This window comes from Centruroides sculpturatus, unplaced genomic scaffold (assembly GCF_000671375.1).
Source record: "Centruroides sculpturatus isolate CEXI.00-Female unplaced genomic scaffold, Cexi_2.0 scaffold523, whole genome shotgun sequence".
Lineage (NCBI taxonomy): Eukaryota > Metazoa > Arthropoda > Arachnida > Scorpiones > Buthidae > Centruroides > Centruroides sculpturatus.
Genome location: NW_019384774.1, coordinates 263,313 through 282,124, shown reverse-complemented (window position 1 = coordinate 282,124; position 18,812 = coordinate 263,313). Strand labels below are relative to the sequence as shown.

General features: G+C 32.7%; 1 protein-coding gene, 1 long non-coding RNA gene and 1 other non-coding gene across 3 annotated transcripts in view; all 3 read right to left on the bottom strand.

The window, feature by feature from the left end:
* The window catches only part of LOC111629047 (arginine-hydroxylase NDUFAF5, mitochondrial-like), a 28,974-nt gene extending 21,039 nt beyond the window's left edge, over positions 1–7,935 (bottom strand). The window contains 2 exon segments of the mRNA XM_023372913.1: positions 2,474–2,818; positions 7,903–7,935. Coding sequence (XP_023228681.1) covers positions 2,474–2,713 — 240 coding nt within the window. The 5' untranslated portion in view covers positions 2,714–2,818; positions 7,903–7,935.
* Positions 7,936–9,024: 1,089 nt separating this feature from the next.
* LOC111629058 lies at positions 9,025–9,920 on the bottom strand. The gene is made up of 2 exons (XR_002757270.1): positions 9,591–9,920; positions 9,025–9,527 (listed from the first exon to the last, which is right to left on the bottom strand). It is a non-coding gene; the product is annotated as an uncharacterized LOC111629058 (long non-coding RNA).
* Positions 9,921–13,924: 4,004 nt separating this feature from the next.
* On the bottom strand, positions 13,925–13,996 carry Trnac-gca. Its single transcript has one exon. It is a non-coding gene; the product is annotated as a tRNA-Cys (tRNA).
* Between the last annotated feature and the right edge of the window lie 4,816 nt (positions 13,997–18,812).

The window sequence follows — 18,812 nt, the reverse complement described above, 5'->3', positions numbered from 1 at the left end:
CTTAGTTTATTTAACAAAAATACATTTTATTGAGTTCTCTTAAAATTTTATTGAGGAGGGAAGGGGCTACCATAGACCAAATAGGCACGTAATAACCAATAATGGATTGTATGTTCACAAGAAAAAATTGATTGTAAAATAGATTTAGATGAGATAGGTTTGCACAAATGCCATAAAATAACTCTACAAATTGCCAGAGTTTTAACGATTTTGTTGACATGGAAATGAAAAGTTAATCTATTGTCAAATATAACGCCAAGATTATTGTAGGAGCAGACATATTCTAGAATATTGGCATCAATGACAAAAAGAAGAGGAGGAGAGTTTTGAATCAACGAGAAGCACACGACTATGGTCTTATTAGTGTTGATTTTAAGATTTGCCCTTGCAAATAAAGTTGATAGCAGATGTAAATCATATTGAAAAACCGCTGGGTAATAGTTAATCAGTTTTATATCATCGGCATAAATAATAACAGTGGACTTATTCGGTTAAGTATTGATCAATGTAAATGAAGAAAAATAGAGCACTATCGATCCCTGTTGAATATTGCAGATGGGTGGAAAGTCAAAAAATTCACAATCATTTAGTCTAACTTTAAAAGAATGGGCTAACATAATACATAAAATATTTACTGATTTCATTTATTTCAAGCAATGAATGGCGACATATCTTGTCAATTGGTCATTGAGCTTCGCATGTCTTAGAAGTAGGGTTGCCACCTGTCCGGGTTTGACTCAGAGACTCCAGTATTGAGTGAGTTATCTCCAGGCTCCGGGGTTAATTAATATTTCTCCGAGTTGTGCAAGTTGAAATGAATATGTACAAAATTATATGCAAACCGTCACATATATTTCTTCCTCCGTGTACCAAATTACTAGTGTGGTAGTCATTGACTTAAAGACAGTAGCGTAGCATAGGGGGCGGCAGGGGAGTCCAATTGAAATGAGCACAGAATAGTGTTACCATCCGACTTGCCGTCCGGGGATATTGTGCGTAACCTGCCGACCTTTTTTTTTGCTTGTACTGTTCATTCGTAATCATACACATCTCCAATATCCAATAGAGCTAGATCACTTGCGTTACTCCAATCCAAGTCTCCCTAGTCACTAACTGTAACTGATTTAGAACCAGCATGCACTGCAAATTAATCTTGGCATTGCAAAATGATACACGCATGCGTCAGGAACTTCTGTTCGAACAAACCTCACCTGCCGTCCGAGTCAGCGATTTTAAAAAGATGGCAACCCTACTTAGAAGTGATGAGTTCAATAAATAATTTTTCTAGATGAATTCAGTGATGACATCATTGCATCTTAACCAATTGGCTATCCATGAGTTACCATTTATTATTTTAGGAAAACTCTCATTAAACATTAATGATTAATCTGATATAATTCAAGAAATTTATTTAATTTAGAAATATTGACATTTATTTTTAAATTTAAAAAAAGTTTTTGTTTTAACATATTTTGTATAAGTAAAAAAAATACCGAGTGCTCATGAATTATTCAGTACATTTCAGTGATGAATATTAAATGAATCAAAGAATTTATCCAATGTATCAAATCGTACAGCAGCTCAGATTTTTGACATATTCACAAAATTTTAAAACACTTCAACAAGTGATCCATTTGTGGCACTTAAAATATCTGATCAGCATTTAATTTCTTGCATCAGAATTTAACATGTTATTGTTTCAATGATTTCTATAATTTGTTACTTAAGTACAACAATACACATACTTTGGTTGCATAAACATGGTCTTTCACAAACTCCCACATAAAGAAATCTAAGGATGTCGCATTACAATCAACCTCCCAATGTGGCAGTGCACCCACCATACAGTTGAAAGTACACATTTGGTTGCAGGTGTTCCAGTTGTAGTATGACATAACATTCCAGCATATCAAAGTACAGTATTTAGTGTTAGTTACTGAAGGCTTGGTGGGAAAGAATAGTTTAATCACTTCATCCATAACCAATTGACAGCTTTAAGCAAAGCACTACAGCCATCTAGTACTGGAGCCAACAACTGAAAAAAAAACTACTTGAGCTGCTGCATATAGCAGCTCAAATACAGTGAGATAAGTTCTCTGGTTCATTTACCGTTCATCACTGAAATGCACTCAATAATTTACGAACATGTATAAATTAAAAAGAAGAAAAAAAAAAAATAGAGATAACTTTTGAAATATAAATTTTATTTTTATTATTATGTATTTAAAATGGTTTTAACAATTAAATGCAGATGAACATCAAACTGGAACTATCATTTTCATTGCTATCACTTCTTTCACTACACATGAAAACTTTGTATATTTGTTTTAATATCTCAATGTGTTTTCAGCAAATTGATTTAACAAATTGAAATTTTCCCATCTTATAAAAATAGGGTACCATAAATTGAATTTAACGACGATTTATGAAAAATTAAACTAAAACTTTTAACAAAAATAACAATTTTACTTACCTCTTCTTTTAAATAATCGTATACTTCGACATCTTTAGCCATAGCTGCTCTGTTTCTCTGAAGTCTCTTTGCTTCTCGGTCAAACACGTTCATAATTATTTCTGAATCTGATGTAGACATCAATTTATTCCAAAGAATTAAAGAATTCCAGGATAAACATTTGTATAGGATTTTTGACTTCTGTATAAAATTGTTCTTAAATTTATATGTACAGATTCTGTTCAAAGAGAGAGGCCACATTCTTTTATATTCAAGAAATTTTCATTTATTCATTTTCGTTATTTAAATTTTTAGAATATGAATAATAATTTTTCACTTAACAAATATCCAGTCATACTTGCGAATCTGAAAAAGTTTAACTACTGTATTATAAACTTTACATTTAAAACAGTAAAGAAAAGTTTTTATTAACTATATATCACACTTCTAAATATCTTAATTAACTTAAGTTTAATTACATATAAAAAATCTAAATAATATTTTAATACAATATTTATCAGTAATATCTGAGAAATAATTATATTTCAAACAATTATGGAACAAAATATGAAGTAAAATATGTAAGTTTAAGACAGTTATTATTATTTAAATTAATTTAATATTTCCATATAAACAACAACAAAAAATGTTTATCATAATTTATCATAACTGGATTTTTTAACATTCGTTTATAACAAATCTTGCAGTAGAAAAATATATTTATATATAATTATTAAAGAAAGCAATGACGTAGAAATATTCAGTATTGTGTGTAATCAAGATGGCTAAGGAAAGTGCAACAGGTACAAATTATCTGCATGAAAAGAAAGAGAGAGAGAGAGAGAGAGAGAGAATGCATACATTTATAAACTGTGTAAATATTACAAGATTTACATAATTTTACATAAGGATATATAAAATAAATTGATTTTTGTTTCTCAATTATTAGAAAATTATCTCTATGGTTTGTAGTAGAAAAAGAACTTAGTTAAATACCGAGCAGTCTGATGTGTCTCTTGGCAACCTTGTGTGTCGTCATAAATATTCTATCTCTATGTTCACCAAAAATTACAGTTTTATCTGATAAGAAACTTTTTTGAATTAAGTTATTTACTTAATATGTTAATAAGTAGATATCTCCAGCAATATTCCAGCAGTATATGCTATTCCTCTCAAGGATGAGAGGGTTGCACATGACCTTCAGTGCATTAGGACCAATTTAAGATCTTTATAGATGCTAGACTGAAGGAGCATAAGTATAACATTCAGAAGTCCAGTCACAACCCCCATTGTTTATGTTCTTTCTGACTCAGTTAATGTAAGCTGGCAACATGCCAAAATTATCAGAAGTATAGACAACTTGCATGTGATGTATTGGAGTCTCTGATCTATGATTGCACATGTACATTTCACCCGGCACCATATTTGTAACATTTCCGTTCCATTACGTCACCTGATACATGACAGAATAACAAAGGTTTAATGGTGAAGGCTAAATTTTCAGTAGGACACAGTTAAGTGGGTGACTGCAAGTGAACCCAGCCGTCGTGTATCCCTTTGAGTTTTTCATCTAATGAAGAGAGATGATATAAGTAAATTTTAAAACAGAATAAAACAAATTTGACAACTACAAAGAAAAAATTACCACACAGCATTTTGAAGTGTTGCTACGTAATGGCCAATAAAACTATCATAAAACATACATTTTTAGTCAGTAATTGTACTGACTAAAAATGTACTGACATACATTTTTAGTCAGTAATTGTACTGACTAAAAATGTACTGATATACATTTTTAGTCAGTAATTGTACTGACTAAAAATGTATGTAATGTATAATTTGTTTTAATGTATTTAAAGCTCTCTTTTTAGGAAAGATGTTATGAAGAACTCTATTAGAATATTTGTATCAACCCAGCCACTTGTTTCAACATTGTAAGCTTTCATGTAGTTAAGAGTTAAAAATTGGGGTTTTTAAGACGAGGTATTGTCATATTCTATCTTTGGCCATGAAGTATGATTCTCTACAAACAAATTCAAGCCATCTTCGTATGGATCAAGCCAAACTATAGACACCTCCATGAACAGCACAGCACAAATATGGCACAGGAGATAGAGCAATGAAGACTGGATCACAAGATGATGTTCATGCAAGTTCTCTATTAGAAATAGACAAGCGCAATCTATCATGGCTCGGTCTCCTGGATCCAACATTCCACTTGTATTTTTATTTGTACTTTTAGTATTATTTACTATGTAATATCCCAATTTGTCTCTGTATTACCTACAGTTTTCTTTGTAAAACCATGGTATTTATATACGCAATTACATATACCGTGTACTACTTGTACTGCCTGTATTTTTCTATTGGTCACTATCAATGGACCCCGGCAAGCACTTATGATCTCTCCTCTTCCCCCTTTCGCCTTACCTCTCCCCCCAGGCACCCTGCCTCCCCTCCTTCCTCCTTTCCCTGTGGCTATATCTGTGAAGATGACCGCATTACCTTTCCTTCCTTCCTGTAAGAAATAGACATCACATACATTATGCAGAGGCTCTATACATTTACAGATGTGTGCAATAGGGTTATTCCAACAAGTATAAGGGTATTAATGGTCCTCTCAGTAACCTGGAAGGCCTGCTATGAGTTAGATAAGGCATAATCAGAATCTCCATGTCTATGGAGTGCTCATCTTTATTTACATAAATCATTTATTGTATCACCATTATATATATTCTTTATGTATTTTTGTACATATTTGTTTTATTTATTTACTTATTATGGATTTTTATGTATTTATATTGTATTATTTATTTATTTTTCATTTATCTATATATTTTTTTGTATTATTATTCTATTGTTTTAATTTAAATGAACTGACATTCTATGTTCTGAAGTTTACCCATTATATTCTATTTGTTTTTTGCCGAGTTCAATTTTGTTTTCTACTTGAGAATGGTTTTTAAAAATACCAAAAATGTTCATAATTAAATTGTTTTTCTGCTTATAAATGTTTCATAAGTGTCTGAAGATTATTTAGTGTTTTAATTAGGGTGTTTTTAATGTTTATATATTTAAAAATAAAGAAAAAATCTTATATAAATTAAGTATGCTTAATTTCATCTATAGAACATATTGTTTGCTCTCACAAAGCAAACTAGTATAAATTTAAAACTGATTATCATTAGCCAAATAGAACAATCAACACCTTTTCCCAATTTAACAGTAATGGAATTTAGAATTAGATAGGATTTCCTAATTTATGACTGTACAGATTAAATACCCTACGCAGCAGAAAAGTTTACAAATTAATATACAATATCACAAAGTATTATATTTAAATGTTAATTTTTTATATTTAATTTTTAATAAACAAGTTTATTGCTTTATTGACAAAAGAGAGATTTTGTTGGCAATTACAAATGAATTTTTCACTAGTGATTATCATTAATAGCTGATGAATTACTTAAAAGTCCTTTCCAATATAGAACCAATGTTTAAAAATCCAGCAATGAGTTACTTAACCTTCCCCAGCAACATTTAAAATTTTGGTGGCACCATCTGTTATGGTTTTATTTGTTATTTATATCTGTTATGATGTTAAAACTCATAGGCTGTATTAGCCTATAAGTTTTAATATGAAAATTCCATGAAAATGTAATCCAAATTGGTAATATTCATTTATAAAACAATATATAAAAATATTTAATTGTGTTCATTCTGTTGAACAATTGAATTCATTCAATCATTGAAAGAAAATTCAAGTTCAGATTGCAATTAACAAAAAGAGAAAGAAAATGACTTAAAAAACAAATTTATTTTAAGTAAGGATAATTTAGTTCTTACTTTTAAAATGTTTACAGATTGCTCTTATTTTAAAGATGTTTGAAATTGTTACTGAATCTTCATAAAATCAATGAAAAGTACAGAAAAAATCTCTCATAGTTATTGAAATATCATTTCAGTTTTATCTTCCTGCTCTGTATTAAGAGGGTCTTTATAATCATATCATTGGGGATCTGCCCAGATCAAAATGGTGGTAGTCAAGTGACGAGGGATGGGATCAAAAACACCTACAGACCCACCAATCAAAAATTTCTAGGGTTTTTTTACACACTTTGACCACTTTTTGACTGGTCCTTTGGAGCAGTAGGCTAATTCCTTAACCACCTTGGCCATACACTATCTAGCCCAGTAGTTCCAGAAGTGGGCGCTGTCGCTCCCTTGGGCAGAGAGTAAATCTAGAGGTCAAGAAGAAGCAAGTAGGCAGCAGGGCACCAGAGACAGGGTACCGAACGGCAACCATATGCAAAGGTCGTGATCACCAACAATCTTTCCTTTTCCTCTTTTAAAACGGGTAGAAAAAAACATTGCATTTAATGGTTTCCAAATATGGAGAACTATATATGGTAAGGACAAAGTGCGAGTTTCATAAAAAAGCGTTTCTAAAAATATTTCCCAACCTTTCTCACACAAGGGAAAATGGGTTAGAGAGCATTGGGTATAACTTTATGGAACCAAAAGGCAGTGGATCCAAAAAGTTTGGAATCACCAATCTAGCCATTTCAGATCGGCTGCGTTCGACAGACTCGGCAGTTCCAGCGTCATCTTATATTTTTCTGCCGAACGCAGTCTACAGTAGTGCCATTTTGGAACACGTTTGGTATTTTGACATCACATTTACGCAATCTACCGCTACCCAAAACCGACCAACAAAGGCCGCTTTTTGTTCCAATGCATACGTCAGTCATTCAGCAGACGTATCCACGTAACAGCTACCGACAGAAACACCTTTGCTCCATTACAACCGTCGACTCTGCCGAACGCAGCCATCGTCAAACACATAACGAAAAAATCATGACGAGATTTCATGCTTAAGTTTAACGTCTTGCTTTTAATAATAAAAATAAAATTCTACTACATAGTTTACGCGTAAACGCATCAAGACAAACTTTCACAAGAAGTCATATCAAACAATAACAAGACGACGAAAAAGATTTTTATATTATTGAATATAATGCACATCTACGTTGCGGATTTGAAAGAGATTCTGGATATGTCTGAACTCGAACTCGGTTCAGAAGATTCCGTCTCCATTGGGGAAGTACTTATTTCACGTTTTAAGTCATCGGGAGGAGCAAGACCTTTGGATAAATGATAATAAACCGTCGACGTATCTCCATTTCTTAGACATAGAGTTATGTCATCGGTGGTATTTTTTTGTAAATAATCTCCTAACGTCTTCCAACTCAGCTGGTGTTGAGTAGATAGGCAAATCATTTTAAACGAATCGTATTCAGTTTTTATATCGAGAACCGATTCGCTATTTTCTTTTATTATATTTTTCACGTTCCAGCCATATCTTTCTTCTAATTCACATTTCACTTCCTCCGTAATATTCTTTTGTAAATTCATTCTAAGGTAAACACAAAATATAACGAATAACTCACCATTTACTGACCCACGTGTGACCGTCAATGTTGCCAACCTAAGATTACATAGATTGGCAACACTGATATTGTCAATACAAAAAAAAATTAAAAAATATAAATAGACGGTATTTTTAAGTTTAATTAACTTACACCATTTATTTGTTGAAAGAAAAATCAATCTTTCACAAAATAAAAATTTTTTCATGTTAATTATTAATAATATACGTGCGTGTACCCTACGCAGCAGAAAAGTTTACAAATTAATATACAATATCACAAAGTATTATATTTAAATGTTAATTTTTTATATTTAATTTTTAATAAACAAGTTTATTGCTTTATTGACAAAAGAGAGATTTTGTTGGCAATTACAAATGAATTTTTCACTAGTGATTATCATTAATAGCTGATGAATTACTTAAAAGTCCTTTCCAATATAGAACCAATGTTTAAAAATCCAGCAATGAGTTACTTAACCTTCCCCAGCAACATTTAAAATTTTGGTGGCACCATCTGTTATGGTTTTATTTGTTATTTATATCTGTTATGATGTTAAAACTCATAGGCTGTATTAGCCTATAAGTTTTAATATGAAAATTCCATGAAAATGTAATCCAAATTGGTAATATTCATTTATAAAACAATATATAAAAATATTTAATTGTGTTCATTCTGTTGAACAATTGAATTCATTCAATCATTGAAAGAAAATTCAAGTTCAGATTGCAATTAACAAAAAGAGAAAGAAAATGACTTAAAAAACAAATTTATTTTAAGTAAGGATAATTTNAAAAATATTCCGATATGTATTGTAAGAGCTTTATTTAGCGATTATTTATCGTTTGGGATTTCGCAAGGATATAGACTTTCAATTGCTACAACGGTTGAGTTCCCGGGTCCCACGGAAGTGCACGGCGTGCTCCTGAACACTCAACCGTTGTACTAATAGAAAGTCCATAGCCTTGCGAATGTCCAAACGATTAGACTCGGAAATAATTGCCAAGTAAATCTCTTACAATACGGAAACAATATTTTTCATTGTCTTCCGAAAAATATTGTTTCTTTAACAATGTAGATCGAAACAATGAATACAGTGCTTATTTATTAAATTTTTTATGTGAAATATTTAAGCTACTTTTATGAATTAATAATTTTATTTTTTATTTTGAAATTACTGTCATATTATACAGTATTTAAATATTCTGTTAGTTTTTTTTTTATTTTTGTACAATAGCAAATAGTTGTTAGTTGTAATAGTAGAATTGCCAGACAGAGAACTATTAATGTCCGGACGTTCCCACGAACATTCCCCGAGAGCTACATACAATAGAACATCATACAATTTTTCTGTTAAACGTAGAATGTAATTTTACTGCGGAAATTGACAATGATATTAAATCATTACACTCGTAGATTTGTGTTATTCTTCACAAGGATACGAATGCACAAGATTCCGACAACCGCTACTCCTTATTATGGACAGCGACAGATGGGAGTCACTTTTGTACAGAAATTCCAATATCGTTTGACGCATTCTTCGTGGCACACACCATTCACCTGAGCAGACGTACACGTCTTTATGGGTGAAGCCGCTTTAACAGCATGGGCATACAACGTACGACTCGATACTACCGACCATCGTTCTGAAATTAAACCTGAGCTCACAGTCTTATACAAATAACAGGCAAGCGGATAAACTAACTTACCAGTAATGAAAAGCAGAAAGACGACAAGCAGCAACTTCATTGTAGAAATTATTCCGATTCTCACAACAATATTGGGAGTTTATATAGCGAGTTACGATCGGTAAAACTTGAAAACAGCCGCATCGTTTTGCGTGTTTTTTGGTTTAAATATCATTGTAGGTAAAGTTCATTGTTGTTGCTGTTTTTTTAATTAATGAGTACGTACAGATTTTTTACTCATTCCATTTATCTTTGTTATTATTCTACTCGTTTACGTAATGTAATTCTATTGTTTTGTTCTCCACGCAGGAGGGAAAAAAACCTTATACTAAATAAATAACTACAATAACGGAGTGTAACGTTACTATTTCAATTACTTTTTGATAAAAACAAATTTGATTCTCCGACATTCGAAATAAAACATTTGATATGTTATTTTCGTTGTGTGCAATTACATAAAGCATTATATTACTGCCAACGACCTGGATAGAAAATTAATAAAAATTCTTTTAATTTTTTACCCAATGTATAATTAGGATTGAAGGCAGGAAACGTCCAGGCAGATAACATCAACACCTGGCTTCACGTGACAACAGCACAAGTTCTATACACAGTGCTAGACAGAGAACAATAGAGATGTTGCGGCCGAAGTTTTTATCTCTCAAACGTAAACGTCGAACGTCGAGCACCGCTTACAAGATAGCAGCGCTCGACGGTTGCGGCCGAAGTTTTCATCTGTAAAACGTGAACGTCGAACGTCGAGCGCCGCTATCTTGTAAGAGGCGTTCGACGTTCACGTTTTAAAGATGAAAACTTCGGCCGCAACCTCTCTATTGTTTCATATCTCGAGTACGTCAGATTTAATCTAATGACGATTTTATTCGTTATTAGCATTTACAATTTTTTACATAAATTTATCTCTATCTTCAAAATTAATCCTTCTGCCATTTTATAATAATTAAAAATATAAAAAAACTAATAAATGAGCCCGGCAAAAAAAAAATAACAACAGAAAAGATAAAGATTATTAGATTATTTTGTACTTCTAACCTTCCTCTTATATTTTTATATTATACATTTTAAAAATTCGTTAAATTGTGTACAATAGAGGAATAAATAATTATTAAAATGTGTTATATTGTGTACTCGGTGTGATAAACCCTTACGTAAGATAACCTTTTTAAATATAAATCAAATACTATAATATAACGAACATTAAAGCATACATATTTTATGCTTCCGGTAATTTCTTATGTAATTTTCCTATTCGAATGTCACCATAAGACTTGTCCCATAGAAAGAAGGAACTGTTGCGGGAGAAGGTCGAAGTATGGGCTGCAATTTGAAAAAAAAAAAAATGTAGACCTATAAATTCTGAATGTCATCCCCTGTCTGCTGTATGTCTGTCCATCCTTAAACTCGAGAAAATGATTAGAAAGATGAAATTCGAGACAAGACATGGAAATCGTAAGAGAAAGTGGAGTAGATTCAACTATCGATTTGTACCGCAAGTCAGGTTATTTCAATTTAAAAATTTTCCCCGGAACTGAGATATATAACCGGTACGATTCTATTCCGAACAAAATAAGTACATAAGTATACGAAATATGCATATGTATATGTATATAAGAGCAGGCGAGGCAGCCACGGGGAATGCTAATTCTAACTAAAAATGAATACAATATTCGGATACAATATAGAAAGCTCCAGACAAAATCTGTATTCTAAATGTTTAGCACGCGATGTGCAGTGTTTCTCGGGCACCACAATGTGTTCGTGTTGGAAATCAAGTACCTGTACACAGTGGTGATATTCAGCGGGTTCGCACAGGTTCGGCCGAACCTGTTGTTAACATTTTCAAAGTTTTCCGAACCCGTTGTTAAACACACGTAACATTTCTCAGTGGTTTTGTTTCTTTTAAAAAATATATTAAAATATACGTATTATACTCTGTAACACTACTAAACTAGAGCCTTATACCCCGTTCGCCATGTTCCACTTGTCGCCGTTCGCATATAACCTCCATCGACCGTTTCAATCTCGACTGAAACGAGATTTAATCGCGATCGACTCAAGAGAGTTCTTGAAACTAGATCCAGTCATACGAGGGATCCCACAATCCCACGCGCGCGAGAAAATACAAGATGGCTGCGGAACACGTGTCCGGCTATCGACAGCGAAATAAAAAAGATATTGTATTTCGAGAAACAATGACATCTGTCTCTTATTATAATAATACCTAATGATAAAATAAACGATTTAAAAAGTTTTTTCTTGAGAAAAAGTCATAGGGAAAGCAATTAACTCCTTGGGACTCTAGCAATTTTTGATATTAATGTAATTAAACATAAAAAATACTTAAAACTGAAAAAACGAAAGAAATGCGTTAATTTTGAAGAAAAAGCTTCAGATTTTATTTTCCTTTGTCTCGTCTTTCTGTGAAATCTTACGCTGATGAGTCATTGTTTAAACAGCTGGATGACCTTGAACACAGCTGGAGTCCGATTTTCCGGGACATTCTCATAGAAGTCTCGGGAGGCGATAGGTTTATAGTAGGGTGAATACTAGTTGGCCGTATATTTTTAAAAAATTAAAATTTTTATTGCGATTTCCGACCCCCCCGACTTAATTAAACTTATATATAATAAAATCTATTAATTAAAAAAATTTAGAAACTATCGGAGGTCGTTTTTGACATCAGAAACTAGCTTTAAATAATTTTACCGAAGTAAAATACGTGCGCTACAACTTTAGAACGATGAATGAAATTTGATATCAAACTCCCATTAAAAAACAATTAAAAAGCAATTAAGTGTGAATCGTGCGTCATTAAAGGTAAATTAAAATCGCGATAAAATTTTTTCGCGCGGAAAAAAATTTTTGAAAAAATTTGGAGACAAAAAACATTCCAAAATGCCAAAAAAACAAAACTTTTAGGAGGACCAAACGCCCGAGTTTTATGTAACGCTATGTAACTTGCCCGAGATATCTCGGGCTTGGGGTTAGGTTAAGGAAAAAGTTTCTGTTAGCGAACCCTTTGTTAAATATTTCGAATATCACCACTGCCTGTACATGAAAATTTTACATAGAACTTTTTCACTTTGATGACACGCATTCACTGGTATTATTACGTGGTTCCGTATGTATTATTGTGTAAAACATTTACAGCATTGTAAGAGTAATTTAACCATATTTTTTCACCTAAACGATAAGTTGCCGATAGAGAAAAACATTATCTAAATGAATACATCGATGCATTGTGTTGTTACAAATGGACTCTGTATTTTTATATTTTTATTCTCTTATATATTTTATTCAAATTATTATCTTTATTCTCTTGTCGTGCTATCGAATAAACGTTGCATTGAGAATAACGAAAAGTTCTAACAGGTATTAAATTGCNCATCAGAAACTAGCTTTAAATAATTTTACCGAAGTAAAATACGTGCGCTACAACTTTAGAACGATGAATGAAATTTGATATCAAACTCCCATTAAAAAACAATTAAAAAGCAATTAAGTGTGAATCGTGCGTCATTAAAGGTAAATTAAAATCGCGATAAAATTTTTTCGCGCGGAAAAAAATTTTTGAAAAAATTTGGAGACAAAAAACATTCCAAAATGCCAAAAAAACAAAACTTTTAGGAGGACCAAACGCCCGAGTTTTATGTAACGCTATGTAACTTGCCCGAGATATCTCGGGCTTGGGGTTAGGTTAAGGAAAAAGTTTCTGTTAGCGAACCCTTTGTTAAATATTTCGAATATCACCACTGCCTGTACATGAAAATTTTACATAGAACTTTTTCACTTTGATGACACGCATTCACTGGTATTATTACGTGGTTCCGTATGTATTATTGTGTAAAACATTTACAGCATTGTAAGAGTAATTTAACCATATTTTTTCACCTAAACGATAAGTTGCCGATAGAGAAAAACATTATCTAAATGAATACATCGATGCATTGTGTTGTTACAAATGGACTCTGTATTTTTATATTTTTATTCTCTTATATATTTTATTCAAATTATTATCTTTATTCTCTCGTCGTGCTATCGAATAAACGTTGCATTGAGAATAACGAAAAGTTCTAACAGGTATTAAATTGCACTATTTTGAAAAACAGTGAGAGCAAATTCAGAACATAATTGTTTAAAATGTATTAAACAAGTACATTCTAAATTGGCAAATTCATGAGACTTAAAATTAGTAAACACCAATTTGACTATCTGCAGTAATCTTATCGTTTCATTGAAAAAAAAAAATATATGTATATATACATATATTAAATTTTCTAATAAGCATTATAACGAAATTATGTAAGTTTACAATTTCTTCGAAAAAGATTACAATTAGGGGACACCCGGGTTTGAACCGGGGACCTCTCGATCTGCAGTCGAATGCTCTACCACAGAGCTATGCCCCCACCGCCTTCTCTTGGTAGAAATGAATTTTTTGAAACTTTCAACGCTAAAGCAGCCATCACGAAAGCTCGGTGGTCAAAAGCTTTATTCCCGATTATTGAAAGTAAACACGTGGTAACTGTCTTTCTGATAGACGTTGCTTGAAAATTAATTTCATCTGGCAAAAAGTTTTAAAGTAGAAATTATTCATAATTGAACAAAATTACTCGTCTTTAGCATTTCTTATTATCGGAATTTGATATTAAAAATCTTTCTGATTACCTCCCTGCATGTGTTGGAGTGAGGAAAGTTGAGGAAGAAACCTGGTCGGCTTTTTTAATTTCGGGCGGGTCGAATGATCGCTTCGCAATTATATATATTTTGACCCGTCTTTCGCCCACAATGGTGGCTCAGTTGGCCTATTACTGCGAAGACGAGCGGAACGAAGTTAGTAACGAAAATTTACAACTCAAAAGCAGTATTTACAGAAAACGGGAGAAGTTAATTGCTAGAAAAATCACTATAAACGTGTTTACTGCACGTATTCATATGTATGAACTATAAAATTTAAGTACGACATTTATTTCAAAACGATATTTATTCGATATTCGTCGTTAAAAAACGTTGTATATTCGATTTGAACAAAAACATTTTCTCATGTTCTCGGTCGCTTTGTTTTATACGGAGGAGGACAAAGACAAGGTGCTTGCACACCGATATAGTTGTTGTTTAGGCTGAAAAAATATGGTTAAATTACTCTTACAATGCTGTAAATATAATTCGCAATCGTACATAAGGAACCACGTAATAATATCAATGAATGCGTGTCGTCGGAGTGAAAAATTTTCATTTACAGGTACTCGATTTCCAACACGAACACATTGTGGTGCCCAAGAAACACTGCACATCGGGTGCAAAAACATTTAGAATTTCGGTTTTGTCTCGAGTTTTTTTACGTTTGGGTTAAAAAAGTGAAGCATTTCTATTATAAGAATGCTGTGAATATTGCTTTTAAGCTATGTTAATTTTAACAAAACTCATTTGTAATTTGAATATTGTATTATTTCACTCTTGAACTTGGAAACTGTTTGTATTTGATTTATATAGAATTGGAATATAAATAAGTGAATTTTTAGAAATATTAATAAAAATGATACTTTTATTTTGATATTTGTTCATTTCTGTTAAATATTATCCATTTATTAGTAGTTGGATCATATTTTCGGTAAATAATACGTAATTAGTTTTTGAAAAATTTGAATATTTCTGCATGGAGAAAAGTATAAATATCATAAAATTCCTATTTGGTAATCGTTGTTTCTTAATTAACTATAACGTATTTGTGAGTCGATTAAGTGCAGTTATAATATGGACAAGACAAAGGTTTTGCTGTTGGTCTACTTGATCTGTATTACAGGTGAGTGTCACTAATTATTCTAATTACATAAACCAATAAGTAATCGAACTGGATTGGTTTGTTTTGCAGTTATTCCAACCGTTACCAGTGGTTATAGACTATGTACTAATGCAGAAGTATATGGAGTTTGCAGATCGTATTGCTTGCTGACAGATATACCGGTGTGCAAGAGCGTAGATCCACCTTGTCTTTGTCCTCCTCGGTATAATACAAAGCGACCAAGAACATGAGAAAATGTTTTTGTTCAAATCGAATATACGACGTTTTGTAACGACGAATACTGAATAAATGTCGTCCTTAAATGTTATAGTTCATACATGTAGGGGAACTCGGGGCGGAATGGGGTAGCTAACTAAGAAGTTAAAATTATGTCAACAATAAAAGTAANTTCTGAAACGCAACGAGATTGATCCATTTCTGAAACGACTGATTACTGGCGATGAAAAGTGGATAGTTTATAGCAACATTAATCAGAAAAGATCGTGGGCGATGCGAGATGAACCAGCCCAGATGAACCAGCAACAGCTGAAATTCACAAAAAAAAAAAAAATTATGCTGTCAGTTTGGTGGGATTATAAAGGAATTCTGTACTTTGAACTTTTACCAAGAAACCAAACGATTAATTCAAATGTGTACGTTCAACAAATCGCCAAACTAAGCGATGCAGTTCAAGAAAAGCGGCCAGAATTCGCAAATCGTAAGGGTGTTGTTTTCCAGTATGATAATGCAAAGCCCACACATCTTTGGTCACTCGCCAAAAGTTATTGGAGCTAGGGTGGGATGTGTTGTCACATCCATCATATAGCCCTGACCTTGCGCCTTCAGATTACCATTTATTNAATATTTCATTATATCTTTTATTTATTATATTTGGCACGTAATTATTTAAATTAGATTTAAAATAATCAATAATTTTGTATGAAAAATAAATCATTAAAAAAAAGCTTGCTTACATCCCATTCCTCCCCGCACTCGGGGCAGAATGAGGTATGAGATTAGTGCTCAAATATTACAAAAAAATATTAGTCTCGTTGCTTACAAAACTCGCAAACCAGCACGGAATCGTGATAAACCGCACAAGACATAAGCACATTTTCTGCATGCCACACGTGAACATTAACCTTCAATCGACTGTGAGTAAGCCTCGGTGCCGAAAAGGCAAGTCGTCGTATCATCTTCTCCTTCCAAGTAATCGTCCCCTTGTTCTTTTTTTAGTAGACTGTTTTCCCCCTTTTCCTTTACGAGAAACCGTCCCATTGTGCACCACCCGTTGTGCCCCAAAGCACCTGCTTCTAAAAATCAAGTAGAGAAAAAGTTTATGATTACTTTTTACGTTACTTCGTCCTAAAAATACAAACAGACAAATCTTTAATAAACTATACTATATATATATTTGGTTAAATTATAATATATACCATATACTTTTATTATTGTAATGTTGATACACCTGTAATTTCATCAAAAACTTCACGACGAAAGGTTTTAATGGTCAACGACAAAGCGAATCACTGTAATCAAGTGTTCACATTGACGTGTTGTCGCAGTCTGAGTGTAGGAAAGGGAGCGAACCAGTTCCCTAACCAGGCACGGCCAACATACGGCCCTCATAATGAACTTATGCGGCCCGCGATTAATCTTTCAACAATGGCTAGTTATGTCCGAATAGCTCGACGAAAAGTTCTGCTGACGTCTAAAAAAAAGACCAACAATTCACTGTGCGTTTAGAGTTAACGCTCCATTACAAATGATTTAAGCATAGCGTAGAATGTTGGTAATGCGTGATAATGTGAAAAATGCATCTGTAATCCCTATGTACAATTTAGTCTCTGCGGGTGACACCACAATGAGGTCTCGCACCACCTCAAAATCTTCCTAGGGCAGCCTCTGGTTCGGCCCGTGAAAAAAGTATTCTTTCCAATTTGGCCCGGGGGCAAAAACTGTCGGCCATCCCTGCCCTAACCTNTAAATATTAATTTTAATTATATGAAAATAATCGCACAATATTTTATTATAACCGCATTATGTATCTTATTACAAATTTCTATACTACACGTGGAAAAAAAAATAAGATTGCTATTGTATATTCGAATATTAGTGGCGGAGTGGAAGCGCTGTGTCGTCAGCATCCAAAAAAAGCCAGATTCGCGCACGTGCTTTACAGAGCACCAACCTCACCCGGTTTAGCTGATGGGAGTCTAGGACTTGGGTGGATGCTACACGTATACGGTATACCGCATCCAATTCTATCCAGGACTGGTTCTGGGCTGTTTGCCGCCCGCCTGCTAGATATTTGACCCCCTCGCCTTATTATGTGAATCACGAGTAGATTTATAACTTAACCCAACCGATAAGAATTTACTGGTATGTTTTATGATAGTTCTGTATAGTTGACAGAAGTTTTTAAAAAATTCATTAAAATATTTGATATATTTATTCCGCTCTCCCATCTTATATTACTTACGGATTTTAATGTTAAACCAGTGATATTACGATTTCGTATGTCCCATCTAGAAGGGAATGTAGAAAAAACGTGTACAATTCTTGTAAAATGTTAAAAAATTAACTGTTACTTTGGTAGCATCATTTACAACTAAATTGAGAGAGATGCACGAAGTAAAGAAAAAGCTCTAGAATTTATTTTCCTTAAATTTACGATTTATGTATCAGTTGTTATAAAAATTTGTCTTTCCACTTTTTTCCCGAGACTACAAATATTCGAGTACAAAGTAACCGGTTTCGACTTATTTCTACTTGAGAAATAGTTAAATAATTAAGAGATTAGTGAACTGGGGACATAAATAAACCCTGATGAAAATGAAAAAGAAAACATTATTAAAAGAGAAAGGCCAATGCCTAAGTTAAATATAAACGGTTTAATAAAAAATTTGTTCCACATTTTCACGACAAAATGGCTTTGTAAATGCAAAAATTGTTTTGTTGGCTTTGCCTACTATTTTCAAATGAAATTAGTGCGTGGAATAAGAATGGCTTTGACAATTTAGCTGGCAAAAGACACGAAAAATCGTCGATTCTTTCGTATTTGAAGCAATTCGGAAATCGAAGCGGAATAGAATTTAACATTAGTAAATAATTTAATTAACATGCTTAGGATACCAAGGGTATAGACAATTCTTTTGAAACAACTGATTCTGTAATTATCTGAAATACATTGCTTCCACAACACAATCTACCAAATAATTGGTTGAACACAAACATGATATTGACACTAGAAAACACAAAACTGTCTTGACAATGTATGCCTCTGATAATGATATGCATTCCTACTTCCACAAAGCCACCATCATCAAACGATTTAAACAATACCACCATATCAAGACACTTGAAACCCTCAAGATATTTAAATTTGAAAAAGGGGTTATTACATTAATTTCAAGGATGAAAAACAGTTATTGTATGACTAG